Source organism: Pezoporus occidentalis, unplaced genomic scaffold, assembly GCF_034315485.1.
Source record: "Pezoporus occidentalis ecotype Australia unplaced genomic scaffold, CSIRO_AGI_Poc_V1 ctg133, whole genome shotgun sequence".
Lineage (NCBI taxonomy): Eukaryota > Metazoa > Chordata > Aves > Psittaciformes > Psittacidae > Pezoporus > Pezoporus occidentalis.
In genome coordinates this window covers 1,835,158-1,852,015 of record NW_026913136.1, presented here as the reverse complement: position 1 = coordinate 1,852,015, position 16,858 = coordinate 1,835,158, and the positions used below count along the sequence as shown (strand labels likewise).

The 16,858-nt window shown below is 40.1% G+C and overlaps 1 protein-coding gene across 7 annotated transcripts in view; it reads right to left on the bottom strand.

Annotated features, from left to right (window-relative positions):
• The window catches only part of FREM1 (FRAS1 related extracellular matrix 1), a 64,333-nt gene that overhangs the window by 29,846 nt on the left and 17,629 nt on the right, over nt 1-16,858 (bottom strand). For 3 of the 7 annotated variants that reach the window (XM_062609043.1, XM_062609040.1, XM_062609041.1), the window contains 14 exons: nt 16,497-16,625; nt 14,120-14,464; nt 13,299-13,441; nt 12,518-12,714; nt 11,259-11,349; nt 10,091-10,258; nt 9,361-9,569; nt 8,427-8,520; nt 7,699-7,951; nt 5,576-5,773; nt 3,580-3,765; nt 2,381-2,577; nt 1,329-1,557; nt 133-277 (listed from right to left, as the gene is read on the bottom strand). In XM_062609043.1, the coding sequence (XP_062465027.1) occupies nt 133-277; nt 1,329-1,557; nt 2,381-2,577; nt 3,580-3,765; nt 5,576-5,773; nt 7,699-7,951; nt 8,427-8,520; nt 9,361-9,569; nt 10,091-10,258; nt 11,259-11,349; nt 12,518-12,714; nt 13,299-13,441; nt 14,120-14,464; nt 16,497-16,625 (2,584 nt within the window). Of the gene's footprint in view, nt 1-132; nt 278-1,328; nt 1,558-2,380; nt 2,578-3,579; nt 3,766-5,575; nt 5,774-6,189; nt 6,795-7,698; nt 7,952-8,426; nt 8,521-9,360; nt 9,570-10,090; nt 10,259-11,258; nt 11,350-12,517; nt 12,715-13,298; nt 13,442-14,119; nt 14,465-16,496; nt 16,626-16,858 lie in introns of those variants that run through there. The other 4 variants (XM_062609044.1, XR_009962898.1, XR_009962897.1 and 1 more) reach the window with 4 other exon arrangements.

The window sequence follows — 16,858 nt, the reverse complement described above, 5'->3', positions numbered from 1 at the left end:
CCCATATGGAAACACCTGTATTGACATTAGTCTGTGATTCTCCCCATGAGTCGCCAATTTGCTGTTTTGATCACTTTTGGATCATTTTGTCTAAACTTATCCCTCTGTCAGAGACAGGAACATGTGGCTTACTTGCTCAGCACTGGTTTCTCATCATTAACTGGAATGACCTTTACTGAAATGGTTCTGATGACTTTATGTTTCCCATCTGATAACTGGATTCTAAAGCTGTCAGTGAGGTTTTCGGAATTGTCATGCATGTACATCAGCTTCATTCCTATGCAGGGGGCGGTGGGAAAAAGAAGAGAGGGAGAAAAATGGAAAAATCAAATAAATCTGACTGCAGCAAAATCTCTCACATCATTTATTTCTGTTTTCCCCTCACCCTTCTTCCATCTCCCTTCCCCACATGACCTGTCACAGCAAGCTGGTTTCAGCTACCAGAAAATAAGCTTGGTGAGCCGATGATGTTCATCATTGTCTCAAAGACACCAGCATGACTGGAGAAAGGAGTGACTCCCTCCACAAAAAGGACTCTGTTGGTCTGAAAAAAAGGCACATTTCTTCTCTTCTCTTCATTCCAATTTATTTTAACAGGGACCATAGCAAGGGTGAGACTATCAGGCAACACTCTTCTGTGCCTTAATTCTCAGGGATCTTTAAACAAGCTTCAGGGAGGACAGCTGACCTTGTGGCTGTGATCATAGCCAATCAGAGGATCTGGGCTGACGGTAGCTTGGTCACCATTGTGGATGGGAAAAGAGAAAAACCAAGCAATTGGAAGAGAAACAAAAACAGCACTTGGGAAGGCTGAGGAATTTGGGGTGGGAACTTGACACTTCTGAAGGTTCCTATTAGGCAACAGAGGAAAAAAAAAATCTCTCCTCAGGTTTTGAAGGGGCATAGTTCCCAGGAGAATCTGCTCCATGATCCTGCCAGGCACAGAGGTGAGACTGACTGGTCTGTAGATTCCCAGGCGGTCCATTTTCCCCTTCTTGAAAATGGGGGCTATATTTCCCTTTTTCCAGCCATTGGGAACTTCACCTGACTGCCATGATTTTTCAAATATGATGGACAGTGGCTTAGCAACTTCATTCGCCAGCTCCTTCAGGACCTGCAGATGGATTTCATCAGGTCCCATGGACTTGTGCGTGTTCAGGTTCTTAAGATGGTCTCGAAACTTATCCTCTCCTACAGTAGGCTTCCTAAACATCATCTTGGAAATACACATAAGGCAAGTGACTAAATAAATGCTAAAGGTTTCTTACTGTGCCACCTTGCCTCATTAAAGAGATGAAAGACCAATGTCAGAAGAATGCTGCACCTACCATTCTTCAGTAGCTCCATGGAAAAGTCATGAACAAGCAACTCATGGCTGTGGTGGTCATGGCTGATTAACTGTCTGTAGTATAGAATATCTTTGCCATGAACTCCATTAATAAGGAACCCATACAGGGGCCTCTGTACAACCCCAAATACCAAATGGTCTTGAGGCACATCCAGATCAACTGCATTGATAACAGAAAGATCCAGCTCTTTCATCTCCCCTTCTTGAACCTAAACACGAAAGAAAAAAATGTCAAATTCTTTTACATAAAAAGAATCTGAGAATTTTAGCTCAGTTTCCTAAGTAGGTTGTTACCGTGTGTGAGTTTGTTTTCTCCACCCGTTTCCCAGTCGCTTTTGAATCAGCTACTGATTTCAACCACTTTAAGTGACATAGAGAAGTAAATGGTTGCAGTGATGAAAAAAGAAGGTGAGATAAGGAGTTTGTAACGCCCCAATTAATAGAAGAGCTGTTAGGTAAATAAACTTCATATTAAGTGCCAAGGAGAAAGAATTTGAATATATAAAGGTATGCATGTATAAATAATTGATGCATATACATTTATACAAATCATGCATTTTTTACTTCACAATAACATTAGTTTACACTGCCTTAGCATGGTTGCTAATGTTGCTCTTCTCAAGAGCCCCCTCTGCCAGGGGAAGGCAGAACTATTTTAAAATCAGTCTTCAGAGAGGGGACAGGCTAAGCCTGAAGCATAAAAAAACTACAGGAAAATATAAAAGCTCTTGAGAAACCAGAAGCAGCATGAAGATCCTTCTGCTTTCCAGATTATGTGTTTGTTTAAAGATTGAGCACTTTTTTTTCCTCTTAATTGAAAGTTACCAGAGCTGTGCACTAGTACAGTCCCATTGCAGCTCTCTGTTACCAGTTTACATGGGATTTAACGGGGCTGTTTCCTGAACTAGGCTGAACTACATGAGCAAAGGAAAGATGTAGAGGAACAAGTGTCAGAGCAATGTTCTTATCTATGTGAAAAAGTGTTTTCTGGTATAAAATAATTCTGTAACAGACATTTTATTATTTCCTTACAGTAATATTTCCTGCTATGAATTCCGGGACTTCATCATTGGTTGGGTTGATCAGCACATAAAATGGAGTCTTTGCGGAGCGATGCAGCCCATCAGTGACATAAAGCACAAAGTGGTCTGCTGTCGGTTCCATTTGCTCGTGCCTGGCTTGTACATAGTTTATATTCAGAGCTTTCAGGTGCTTCAGCTGAAACGAAGCTAGATATTTTAAAGAGATTATGAGTTAACACAATCTTTTCCAACCTTCTGGTCTTATCATAAAAAAAATCTGAAACTATGTAGTTCTCAAAGAAATATCTTGGATTTTGCAAGGGTTTTTATAAGTTTTCAATTTTTTTTTTTGGCTGAAAGAGTTACACTGCAAGTTACCGCAGGACACGTGCCCTTCCCTTGAAACACAAATGCTGCTTGTGGGACTGCAACTTTATGCTTCCCAGTTCAGTCTGCAGAACGGAGCTCCCCCAAAAAGACCCAAATGATGGGTAAGACCTGGGCTCTAAGTAGTTAAATTGATTTTCACTTGACTGATCTGGTCTAGCTGAAAGTATCCCTGCTGATGGCTGTGGGGTTTGGAACTAGTGGAATTTTAAGGTCCACTTCAACACTAACGTTTCTATGACAGACCAGGAAAATGAGGACCAAAAGGCTCAGTGGTTCCGAGTGTCTGTCTGGAGGCACTGGTAAAAGCTGGTAGCATTACAGAGCATGCCACAGTCCATTTCACTGAGGATGAAACTGCATTACAGTGTTTGAAGATGAAGACACCCAAGCCAACCCACATCTCTATCACTTCTGTTACTTTGTCTTGAAAACTAACATGGGACCCAGGCTTTTCAAGTTCTCAGCTAAAGCATTTAGGTGACAGAGGTTTAGGTGAAGGGAAGTGCAGGATCCTTGCATAGGGGATTGAAGGCAAAGGCAGAGAGAGAGCAGATTAATGTCTCATATTGTCACTTCTAATCGACTGCAGCTGGAATGCATAAAGCAAAGACTGGGTTATTTACTTCAAGTGCTAATTCTTCACATTTTCAGATTTGTAGTCTTCCTTTGAACTCCTCCCTCACAGTCCCATTTGCTCTGCATTTGCCAGCACCTGCCTTCCTCAGTAAGTCCATATTAATGTACACACCACCAGAGCCCACAGCACCAGAAGCCCTCTGTATCTCATCTACTTGATTACCGTATGTCACTAAGACTTACCTATACTTATACCAATGTTGCTCTTCTCAAACCCAGGAGAAGGCAGTATATTTTCAATGTAACCAAACTGAGGAGGAGAAACCAAGACAAACTCTAAGTCATCTGCAGTGGTGTCAGGGTCAGTGGCAAGCAAATGGTTTGTGGTAAGGGCTGCTGAGGAGCCCTCCTCCACCACAAACCTTGCACCTGCACACAAACAATATGATAAGCATTATTGCTCTTTTAGCTCATTTTGCTGTTGCTCTTGTTAATACAAATGAAAGTAGTAACTAAGGGGGAAAAGACAACAAATACTGAGTTACCGAGGGGGTTTGGTTTAAGGTTTTTTTTCAGTGCCTACACTGTCAACCCTGCTTTTGCCATCACGTATGTAGAGAGGAAGGGGATCATGAAATTATTTTGCTGGTAAATCATTAGGTATAGTCTATGTGCTGCTCAAAATCAGTTGTTACCTGTGTTAGTCAGAGCATTAATTACATGAGAGCTGTTCTGAATTGTTCATAATGAATAATATTTCATGCAACACTGCTTAATTTCCCTGTTGGGACAACACTTCATTTCCAGAACATTACTTGGGTGAAAGCCTGCCAATTATGAAACTACTCATACATATGCTTAGATATTCTCTGAGATACATAACATATATTTTATGCTAACAAACAAATGACATTGAAAAAGGCAGGCATAAAGAAAGCATACCTTTATGTGTATACTACAGACCTCATTGAAAGCCCAGGAAGTCAATGGAAATTTTGCACAATGAGGTCTGTTAGGCTACATGTACATTACCAAAACTATTTCCATTTTAACTAAATATTTTTGATTTTGAAAAGTATTAGTAAAAATATGGGTTCAAATCTATTTATTTGATTGATTGCACATATAACATAAATTTGGCTTCATCTATTAACAGAGTTAAATATTGGTATTAAAAGATTCTCTCCTTTTATATAAGGGCCAGTCTAAATTTCTTTTGTAGCTTTGACATGTAAAAGTAGATAGATACTTACTTTATGTTATTGCATAAACAGTGCATATGACTATTTTCTGGACCTAAGTTCAGTTCAGAGAGAAGATATTGATCACTTTTACTCAGACATAGCTTACTATAATGGTTTTGGCTGAAGTGGGGTTAATTTTCTTCATAATAGGTTGTATGTGGCTAAGTCTGGGATTTGGGCTGCAGTGTTGGTAATTCAGCAATGTTTTGGTTACTGCTGAGGAGTGCTTATACAGCCGAGGCCTTTTCTGATTCTCACACCACCCCACCAGTGAGCTGTCTGGGGGTGCACAAGGAGTTGGGAGGGGACACAGGTGGTGCAGCGGACTCTTGCTGTCCATAGGGATATCCCAGAGCATATGGCATCATGCTCAGCATGCAAAGCTGGGGTAAGAAGTAGGAAGGAAGGAACATGTGGAGCAATGGCGTTTGTCTCCCCAGGTAACCGTTAACATGGAATGCTTTCCTGGAGATGGCTGAACACCTGCCTGACCGTAGGAAACAGTGAATGAATTCCTTATCTTGCTTTGCTTTGCTTGCGTGGGTGGCCAGTGAGTTTTCCCCTTTTAATGCTGCTGTTTCTCTCCCCAATACCACCAGGGGGAGTCAGTGAGAGGTTGTGTGGCGCTTCGTCGCTGGTTGGCGATAAACCATGATGCCTACGTATGTGAAGCAAGGAACGTGCATAGGTGGAGGGGAATAGATCTGAACACTTATCTCTAACCACATGATTTAAACGTGCAGCTGAAGAGCCACAAGCAGTTACTCACACTTGAACCTGCAGCTGAATTTGGTGGCTATACTGTACTAGCAAAAGAAAAAAAAGTATCCATGGATATTCTGATTCAAAACTGTTGTATGCTGATCCCAGCTCTTTCTGATGATAAAGAAAAAAATCCCAAATAAACAAACAAATAAGTAAAATCCCTGTGTCCTTAGCCATTACAGTACTGCGTAAGCCCACATTATAACTGTGTAGTGAGAGGAATCTTTCACCAGTTGCAATTGATGGAGGCTGGTTGTCCACTGGAAGTACAGTAATGTTAAGGTCATATACTGGAAATGGATCTTGAAGCGGAACTGGAGGAGAAAGAGGTCCATCATAACAGCAGTCTTTCACATCTATGCCAGCCTCACTGTCAGAGACAATGAAGGTTAAGATCTCAATGGAAGGAGTCAGGCCAATCTCCCCACCTGGAAAAAATATTGCAGATCAGAGTAAACGTTTTACCAAAGCTTCATGAAGAGTAGTTTTGTATCCTGCAAGGACAGCCTGCAGTATTCAAAATCAGAAGAAAAAACAAAATTACTAGAATTCTTAATTCTGGCTGGTGGGGGTGCTGTTTAGTAAAGAATTTGGTTTGCTGTTTGTAATTAAGTTTAACCAGCTTCTATTCTAGAATAAAAGGGTGCAGAAAAGTATGCAACTAAGTATTACTAATAGTTATAACATTATTCATTCAATTTTGTAATACTATATTGTAATAAAATTGCTAGTAGTACTCATAATTCTGTTCTTTGTTCACTAAGGCATTTGCAAATCATACATTCATGCAGAGTTTTTCCTTCATTCCTTCTCAAAAAATATAGGAAAAGGTCATTCTTTTAGATATGTATATACGTATATATACTCTCTCTATGACAAATGGTAATATCCACAGTGTTCCAGAAGAAAACATTTTTGCACACCTAAAAATGCATGTATTCGTATATGCCTCTTATTCCTACAAAATGGACTATAACAAGGGCTGTGCTTTGTATGTGTACTTTTTTGCAACTGTATATTATGCCCATATGTAATCATGTTGAAAATGTGGGCTGATACAGCACAGGACTGGGAACTACCACCCTTTGCAAGAAGCGTCTGTGGCTGAATGCATTTCCCAGCATTTGTGGCAGCCTGTGTCTTGCGTTGTTGCAGGATATTTCTAATATGCTGTCTGCAAAGAAGGGACAGTGATTCCCACCATCTCTTGTGATATCTGCTGTTAGAACATTTGACTGGAGGCACATGCAGAAATTTGGGAATGAAAAAACACCGGCACTGCACCCATGAAAGCGAGTTTCTGCCCTTCATTACTCTGAAAAACACTGCCATTGAAATAATGTTCCTGGTATCTTTCGGCTGCTGAAGAAAAATTTGTTATGAGTGGCCATAATCAAGTACTTGCTTCTCTTCTCAAATACCAGCTGCTTATTTTAGATGGTGCCAAGCCTGAAAATTTCGCATATATAGCACAAAATTACAGACTAATTACATAGAAAACCACAGCCTTTGGAAAAAGAGAAAAAAACAAACAAGACTAAAGCTGTCATCAGAGACATAGAAGACAACCCCTTTAATGTTAATAAAAATATGACATTAAATAGGAAATAGGGTTAACTGGCCCTTGATTTCAGTGTGTAATTAAAAAAAAAAATTAAAAAAAAACAGTTTTTGGTTTTTTTTTTTATTTTTTACAATAAAACCACAAAATAACATCTTTTTAGCATTGTGGTTCTCCTGAAGAAAATCTGATCATCTACCTTGTGGTACAGAAAGACTATAAACAGTCCAGAAATGGACAGCCATCTAGATTGGAGAGGCAAGCAAGAAGTACTTCAGGTTGTTAGCAGTTTTCTATTAAAACACGGCATCCCAATTTACAGCATTACATCCCTTTATTTAAACGTGACTCTGGAAAAAGGTTGAAGTGGGCTTTTTTAATGTCATGAAACAAATAAAAAGGCTCTATTTTGTACCTAATTCAACAGTAATACCCCCCTTCCGAAAAAAAAAACAACAAAAAAAAAATACCAAACAAAACCAAAAAACTGCCGAAGATATTTTACCAGGAACAATGAAAGAAATCCTCTAAGGTTATGATATTTCCATGGAGCTGTTCTAATAATTTTTTCACTTCAAACAGGGATTTGGAGAGCTCATTAAAACATTTGGTAGTTTTATATCATCAGCGCTCTTTCAAAGCCACCTTATTTTTTTCCCTGGACAAAACACATGTGGTTTCTCAGCAGTTCCTGCTGAGCTTCTGCAAAGATTATATGAATTCTGGTTAAGATTTCCTTCCAGAAAACTCTGTGACAACCTTCCAGCCAAATTCTATCATGAACTCACTTACTGGTGTGCTTGTATGTGACTAAACCAGAGATTACATCAGCTTGGGTGAACCGATCCACAGCAATGCCAGCTTTCCTCACCAGCCCATGATAGGGCTGGCGAGCCAGAGTAAACATCAGTTTCATGTCATCACTGTCTGCATCTGTGGCATAGATGTACTCTGAGGAGAGGACCACTTCTTCACCCTCTAGGCAGTGGAGCACAGGAACAAGGCCTGTCTGTATAACAGGTGGCTCATCATTCACAGGCAGCACCTAATCAGAAAAATAAGTTAAGATCTTTTATCCTTCATTTCAGTGGAAAGCTGTTGTTTTAATACATTGCCTTCCATACTGCTCAAACCAGCAGTATGGTGTCACGGCCAGAGTACACTGAGCTTTCCTATGAACCAAATGAAACCAGATGAATTAGGGTCACGTTAAAAATTCAAAGACAAAAATAAACTGAACTAGATAATTGCAGCCTGAGAAAAATCTCAGTCCCCAGATTTAAGTACACAGAGAATAATTCCAGGTTAAAGAACCCAGACTAGAGCAAGTGCAAATGCCTTTCAGCTAGGACAGGCCAAATGTCTCAATTTGCCACATAAACCTGATGCCTAACAAGTCCATTATCTTCCTGATGTCTAACAAGTCCATTATCTTCCAAGAGAATGCAAAGACTTTCAGACATCAAGCTTTACACTCTTCTACAGAGGCAATTGCTTTCAGAAATATGTAACACACTGACCTTGACCTGCAGAATGAACTCTACAAAGTGGATGCCATCTGTGGCTGCAAAGAGGATATCATCAGTGAGAGTCTCAGAGCCATTGTGCCGATAACTGTGAAGGAAAAAAAAAGAAAAGAAGAGCTACACATATTTCACATAGACAAAGAAGCTCTGCTTTCTGCTTTCTGGTCATGCCAGAGTCAATATGGATCCTTCCCAATATAAAAAGCCAATCCCTGTGCCAGTGTGTCCATCTAAGACTGCTTATTCTGGATTAGGATGTCTTCAGAAGACTTGTGGGGTCTCCTACATGAAGAAAACTGCCAATAAAAGCCAGACAACAGCTGGGAAAAAGGTTTCACTGAGGCTTTGTCATCCTTGTTCTGGCTGCTTGTGAGATGTCTGCCAAGCATGTATGCCCTTGCTGTGGTAGGTGCCTACTTTGACTAATAGATGGAAATGGAGTCAGAGAGCTCTTATTCTGCATGCATGTAGGAAATCAAGTCTCATTCTTGCCACAAATATATCAGCAGCATTTTCATCTCTGGGTTAATTAGCGTACAAGGTTTCTTGTAAACTAACAAAGTTTAATAAACATGTGATTTCCTTAAAAGAAAAAAGCTGCAAGCCACTGCCTTCTTCACAGGAGATGCATGTCTGAATACAGAATTTGCTTCTTCCTCTGCATGGGGCAGTGCTATATAGGGAAACCTATCTAAACCAGACATGGTCACTAGCTCCCACTTTCTGGCGACACAGCAGCTTAGCTTCTGCAGTGATTGTTGCAGTCCTGAGGATCAGCCAGCAATCTTGGAGCAGCTCTGCCAGAGCTGTTCTATGGTGAGTATTGCTGGCTGCATCCCCTGCACCTCACCAATTCATTGCAGGTCTTTCACTCATCTGACTGGAAAACTCAGCCACTGTAAGAGGAGAAGACAGCCACTCTTCTAACCTGACTGCCAGGGTACGCAGATCCCCACAGGAAAGCCTGTCGCCCTCATTGACAGGAATGCCATCCAGTTCCAACGTCCCATGCTGAGGCTGTCTCTGCAGGAGGAGGAGGAGATGCTCCTGTTTTGTGTCCACATCAGAAATGAGAATGTGTTCCTCTGTGACAGGGCTCAGGCCACCCTCTTCCACTCTTAAATGGCTTGTAGAAACCTGCATGGAAGAGAAAATGCTTAACTCTCTTTTCTATTGCACTTCCCAATATTCACCAAATGGCAGTTTCAGTTTGCTCCAGTATAAGGACGTATGACACCTTAAAAAATAAAATGCCAATGGCTGTGTTAGGAAAACCTAAGGAATTTACTAATAGCAGGCCCTACTACATGCAGCCCCTTCTCCATCCTGTTCAAGGAGGCTCCTGGCCTTTATAGTCGATAGGCAGAATAAAGAGGGAGGATGCATTTTGTTAACCAGGATATGGCATACATATTTTGTACAGCCACTCATGCATTGGAGGTAGCCCTCAAATTATTCAACACACAAAATCACGTTGCACACTCACCACACTTTCCCCTCCACTGTAGTCCCAATGCAGGCTACATTTAATGCACTAAAACCCTGATCCCATGGAAGACTTATTTTTCATTTCAGTCAGAGCAAGACCTCTTTCTGCATTTCTGTTTCTACTCAGAGCCATTTCCAGTCCTTTCCTCTTGCCTTCACCACCACCCTACCTCTGGTGCTTGATTGTCCACAGGAAGAATTGTAATATTGAAGCATATCCCATGCAAAGTGCCACCATGCTGATTGCTGACAGAAAAAATAAACTGGACATGCTGAGGTTCAGGCCCGATGTCCTGCAGCGGTGGCATGTAAGCAATTTTCATATAGTTCACAGCATGCTGCAAAAAGAGAAGAGGGGTGAAGGTAAGAAGAGATAATGAGAGAGCCATAAACCCATAATTTGGGAGAGCCAAAACTGACATTAGGGACCTTTCTCAACCCCCTATTAGATGGAATCTGAACTGCCAAAATTAATTCCGTAAACTTCGCATCTACTCTTTATATACTGGCAATACCTTGATTAAATGCATCTTTAGTTACCAATCAAGTAAGTACAGGTTCGAATACTCAAACCTGTAGCAAAAAGCACAGGCACAGTTTATAAATGTTGACAGAGGTGATGGCCTGTCTCCTTGATGGATCCCTTTATGAATGCTGGCCCAAAAGCCTTTTCTAATGAAATGTTTTCTTATAAACTAATGAAGTTTAACAAACACACAGGAACTGCATGTCTGAATACAGAATTTGCCTCCTCCTTTATTTTCTTTTTTCCAAGAGAAGGCTGCTGAAAAAGGCCAAAATAACCACCAAAATCTGGCATCCAGACACCCATATTAGGCACCTTATTAAGGATTTGTAGGCTCAGAGCTCCCATTATGGTACTGCGATGATCATCATTATCATCTATTACGATTACCTTATCAATACATCAGGATATAAACCAGGGCACTTTACTAATATTCGTAAGACATCCATCAGACTAAGTGGAAACATAGCAACAAAATCCTGAAAGAGGCCTCTTTCAGCCTGTATCAAATCTATTGGTGGAGACACTGAGAATAAGCAGAAAACTCTCAAGGCCTCATTTTTTCCTTCATCTTAAAATCATGGTGGATCCAAACACAGGCTACCCTAGGAAACTGCAGCCCCTGCTGGTTTCAGAAGGAAAGTTATGTTTACATGTTGCAGAACTGAAGCATAATGGACATTTCTTTCAAAAGCTGGAATTGAATTATGAAAGTTTTGATTTTTAACCCCTTCCTGCCATAAAGAAGCTGTATACTTGTAACTTTCAAATCGTTTAGAACAGGTTTTAATGTCAGGTAACATATAACAAACCTGAGCAAAGGACCGCAGTGCAAGAGCAGCAGGGTCCTTGACTAGTTTGGGGATGGTGTCCACCATAAACAGCTTCCCAGCATCTGAGTGGCTATACAAAAATAAGTATGTCACATCCTGGTTGCGAAACTGAAGAACAGGAAAACCAACAGTCACATAGCTCAGTCAGTCTTGCATTTCAAATTAAATTCCCACCCAAACTATATTCTTTCTTCTGTACTTGCTATTCATTTAAACATTATCACAGAAAACTGACTACAAAAAAATGTGTATCAGGATGGTCATGAAAATTTATTACATACCTTTTAAGCAAGCTCTGGGTTTGATACAAGTGTGTCTCTGTACAGCCCAGATACCAATTACACCTCCTGAAAGTCCAGTCCATCACATTCTTATTACTTACAAACCTGCATTTACTTTTATGTAGAAAAATAAATTATATCATGCATCTTTAAACTTCTGAAATGAACCCATCTCCAACAAGTGAGCTTTCCAACAGCGGTAACCAGCAAACTAGATAACCATGTAGCTGTTTGACTGAATAAGGGACCAGCATAAACTTCCTTCTTCCCAATTGCACGCTGATCCTCTGTTATTTGAGGTCAAAACTGAAATTGATGTTCTTCAGCTTGAGCTGTACAATGGCTGGATTTTAAACTTTTCTATTTGACAAATTGTTGCCAATGCTGTCATGAATTCTCATGAATTTCCTACCAGTGAAACAGCATCAATGACATGTAGATGGCTAATATACCCATTCATTCCACACACTCATTGCCTCCTTAACTAGTTCTGCTTTCACTGCGCCCCGTGGGTCCAGGAACAGGAGTCCTTTGCAGTGCCATGATGATAATAATATCCTAGAAAAAACTATAGCACCTCATGGTCTCAGCCTGGGGTAGGCCCAGGTCAGTCCAACTCCATCAGTAAGAGACGTGCTGTGACTTGTGCTCAAGGCTGCACAGGATCTCATATGGCAGTGTAAAATGCAAGTCCAACAAAAGGAAAGAAAATATTTCAGATGCTTTCCTCCTTATTTCTTGCTAAACTATGGGGCTTTTTTAATTACTCCATGTATTATTCTGCTGCTTTCAGCTTTAGCTCACACTTAATCATCAACAGGGAGGTGCACCATCTGTTGCACTTTAAGTAAACAATTGAAGAACCTGATACACAAGAATGCTACTGCCACTGAGGCTGCTTCTCTTACATAAGTCATTGCCCAGTCCCACCTGAAAGATATGGCAGGTCACACCTACCCATGTGTGCAAGAGAAAAATGGGGAAGTGGTTATGGTGTATGTGAGTTCCCTGTCCTGATCTTCCACATCTAAGAAGTAGAGATGTTTCTTAGTTAGGTGAGCAATCTCAGTCTCCTTAACAATCAGGTGACGGGTCACGCCCGGGGCTTCTCTGGGTAGCTGATCATCCACAGGGATTATGTGCACCACCATCACCTGAAATCAGGGAGAGAGTGCAATCAGCAGACATTCATCTCAAGATGAGATTGTCCAAGCAGTTGTTTATAAACATGCACACAGACAAGTAAGTAAATCACTGGAATATGGTATGCAGGATGTGGCTATCATGCCCAGTCATGAATACATGAGCAACGGAGATACACAGCAGTTAAATGCAAAGCCTATAATTCTTAGTAGTTTCCTTTTAAATTGAAATCAAAGTTAAATTCAGTATGTCGGACTCCTGGGTGAGTCAGTTCTTCTCAGTTGACTTCAGGAGGGCTGTTTTGTTTGTCTGTAGAATCTCCAAATCTAATCTGTTTTCAACATTTCATTTTACACTGCAGCAAAAAGCCTTTGCAATGACCTTGTCTCTCTGTGGCTTAGGAGAAAGAAGTACCCTATGGGAAGCAAGAACAAGAGCTAGCTCTGAAGACCATTACTTGTGGTTATGACCAGGGTAGCAGCAAACAGAAGAGATCCATACCAGTTTGATTTTAAAGTCTATCAGAAGGCATAAAATCATCATCCATTTGAAGGAAATATGCGGGGCTCTGCCAAAAGATGCTTCATTTTCATACCTGTGGATCTGAGAGATTGGGGGGTTCATGGCTATCACACAGCACAAACTCAAGGTAATCTTCAAATACTTCTCCTCCCAAGTGATGATAATACATTATTCCATCAAATATATCCTTCTGAAGAAAACTGCTGACAGAATACCCTGTTGAATTGAAGAACATATCTTATATTGAACAGTGCATGATTTTAATAATTCATAAAAATTATGTTAGCTGTGCAAGTAACTGGTGAAGCAAAATGTCCTTTTTCTCACCCTAACTAGGGCAAGTCCTTTATTGCATTGTCTCCCACATTTCCTGAAGGTCATCAACATCTTTTTTACGTCTCTTAAAGATCATTCAAAAAATTATACAACACAGCAAATTGGCCTAAAGCCCTGTTCAGAGGACAAAAGAGTATTTGCAGGACGAGCAGCCTCTACAGTCTAGCACAGGAATTTCTGAGTTCAGTTCAATGAAAGGAGAACTTTCTTCCCTTTTAGCATCATTAGCATCACCTAATAACTTTGAACTTCTCAGGGATCCTTATAGATCAAGTAACTCCTGACTAGCCCAACTTTTCTGGAGGAGAAAAATACATCAGGCAAATAGACTGAAAATGAAAGAACTATGGGATAAATTGTGTTCACATGTACAGTTATCCTGGTGCCAAGACCAACTTTCATTAATAATGGGTCTCTACAAAGAAGTCCAAATTTTCCATTATTTGTTCTGAGCCAAAATAAATTGTCTAATTGTAACATTTAATGCAGTTTTAAAAAGCAAGGGGGAAGGGAGGGATGAACAAAGATAAGTGTACTATTGTGGATGTGTTTCATTACCTATCAGATTTGGTCCTGGTTTCTTCATGATTTCTCCAGCCTGTGGTGGCTTGGTAATATTGAATAGTATGTAATCATCACTGGAATCCATGTCAGATGCATGAAGCATAGAGCTCTGAATCAGGATCATCTGTCCCTCATGAACTTCTATGACCACATTGCTGATAAGAAATGGAGGGCTGTCATCTTTAGGGAGGATATTGATTGGAAACTTATGGCGAATACTGTGGCAGCCATCAAAAATCCTAAATACCACAAAATCCTTAGTAGAATCACTGTCATCATGATGGTAGTGAACGACTCCAGCCTGAATGTCAGAGACTGTGAATATGAATCCTTTCCCTCCTGTCAAAACAATGGAAGAAAACACGTCAAAAATGTCCAGTTCAGCCCAGAGAAGAATCCTTCCAATTTGAATGTTATTAAGAGAGAGAGAAAGAGAATGCATTTCCAACAAGAAGAATCAAATGTAATCTTTCCTACTCAAAACAAGATTGTAGAAGTTGGAACAGTTAATAAGAATGCAGACTTTGCAACTGTGCTAGCAAAGAGAATCCTCCAAATGTCCACTGAACTAAAGCTAACCAGAGATATAAAGGATTTTTAACTGCAATTGTTACCACTTTTATTTCAAACTTTACTTTCTTATCAGAATATTTTATATGTACTTTAAGCATCAAAGAGAATATGCTTTATAATTACAGATCAGCATTTCATTTCTGATTCTTGTTTTTCCTGTATACTGAGGCTACTCTCTATAATAAGATGATTTTACAGATCTGCTTCTATAGACATGTTATGTACACAGACAAATATTCATGCAGGTTAAAGGTTTCAAGAATTGAAAGCTGATGCTGGAAGAGATGATCTCCCCAGGGTCTCCAAGGAATATATTGCCTTGCCCTCCAGCCTGTGTAACATCAGCTGGGACACACACTCACTCTCTTTGCTCCTTGCTTGAAGAGTATGGACAAACTTTATGATGGAGAAATAACTACCTCACCACCAGAAATGACAGCAATTACAGGAGAATGATCCTGCAGATCAGCAGTAATTTCCTGAGATGAAACGCACTTCTGGACAACTCCTGTTTCCATTAAATTCCAAATACCACCTTCCCCTTTTTTTTGAATACTTGTATGTCTCTAGGCTATGCAGTTTACATTAATACATTTAACTACCAAAAACTCCAGCATTGACAGAGGCAGCATCTTTCTACCCTGCCAACAGCAGAGTGACATTTTAAACCTAACCATTTTCCCAAAGAAAGCAGCACTATGCTGCCTCATGAGACTTCAAAGCAAAATTACTAACAAATTACATCTAATTTAATTGCCTCTTTTTGAAATAAACCTTAAAGCTTCCAATAAATAGCAACACTATCCATATGCTGTCTGTATTTGCTAACAAATTAAAATCACTCCTCATTCCTTAACATCTTCAAGAAAAATGTAAGAAGTTACAATACAATGACTGCATTTTGCCTAGGTCATGCCTGCTCAATGATAGCATGCCTGATTCCTTTAAAATTTTAGCATTGGGATGTAAATGTATAGTAAGAAAGTAAAAGTTAAGTAGTAAAAGTTTAATGTTAAGTAAAAGTTAAGAAAGTTAAAAGTTTAAAAGTATGATATGAAAGTAAAAATAAAGTAAAAGAAAGTAAAAGTTTAAGGTAAAAGTAAATGTATGTTAAGAAAGTAAAAGTTTAAATACTGAATCTTTCAATACTCTTGTATTCTTGGGCAGAGGGAGCAGAGCTCCCTGCCTGCCTGCCTGCAGCCGGGAGTGCTGCCTGCCTCCATACATGCTGGCTGGTCTTGCCCTTTGCTCTGGAGGGTAAACCTGCAGAAGACTCATTCTCATGCCCCAGAATTTCTTGTTTTCTTTGAGGAACCCAGAGCAATATACGGCCATGCTGGTGTTAGTCTTGTTTTTGCAGTGGCATCACAGTACTATCTGTCCTCATTTTGCCTCGGTGAGACAGGTCAGCACCAAGCATGTTACTAAGTGCATTGGCTCACTGGGCTGAACTCACCTCCAATGGAGAAATTAAGAACCAATTTAATTTTTAAATGGAAGTGGTGTGTCGGCAAAATGCCCAACTTGCATTTAAGGGCATGAACAGCATAAGTAAACTGCTTGCAAAAGTAAAGCGACTGGTTTTCTTTATGAGCTTGTGATTTTTTTTAAATTTCTTACTGTGCATCCAGATATTTTCTTCTGTTCCTTTATTCTCATGTAAATCTGGCTCTTAGGCTGGCAGCCCTCAGTAGGGAGTGACATAAAACAGACACTATCAGTGTCTTATTGACTGCCACATTATCATACCCATTTGCATTAGAGAATGTTCCCAGGCCCTCAAATCGAAATTATTTACCTCTCACTGTGAGCCTCCCATGCTGTAAGCCATCAACTGTAACTAAGCGAACACTCTGGATGTCATCGTCTACAATTTGGAAGTGTTGCCATGTGATCGGTCTGGATTGTCCTTCCAAGAGATTGAGGCCTGTAAAGAGCAGAACTTTATTTCACCAAAGCATCTGCGACATTCAAGGTAAGCAGCATCTGGTCAGATGTTTTCTAAAGGTATGTACAGTCAGAAAAAAGACACGCTTAAATCCATCTACATACCTACCTGTGACAGACAATTCAAGGCCAATGCAAAGCTTTGGTATCAGCTTTTATTCTGGGATACTTGCCTTAGTCAACTGTCTTTAAGGAAATTTTTTTCAGAGAAAT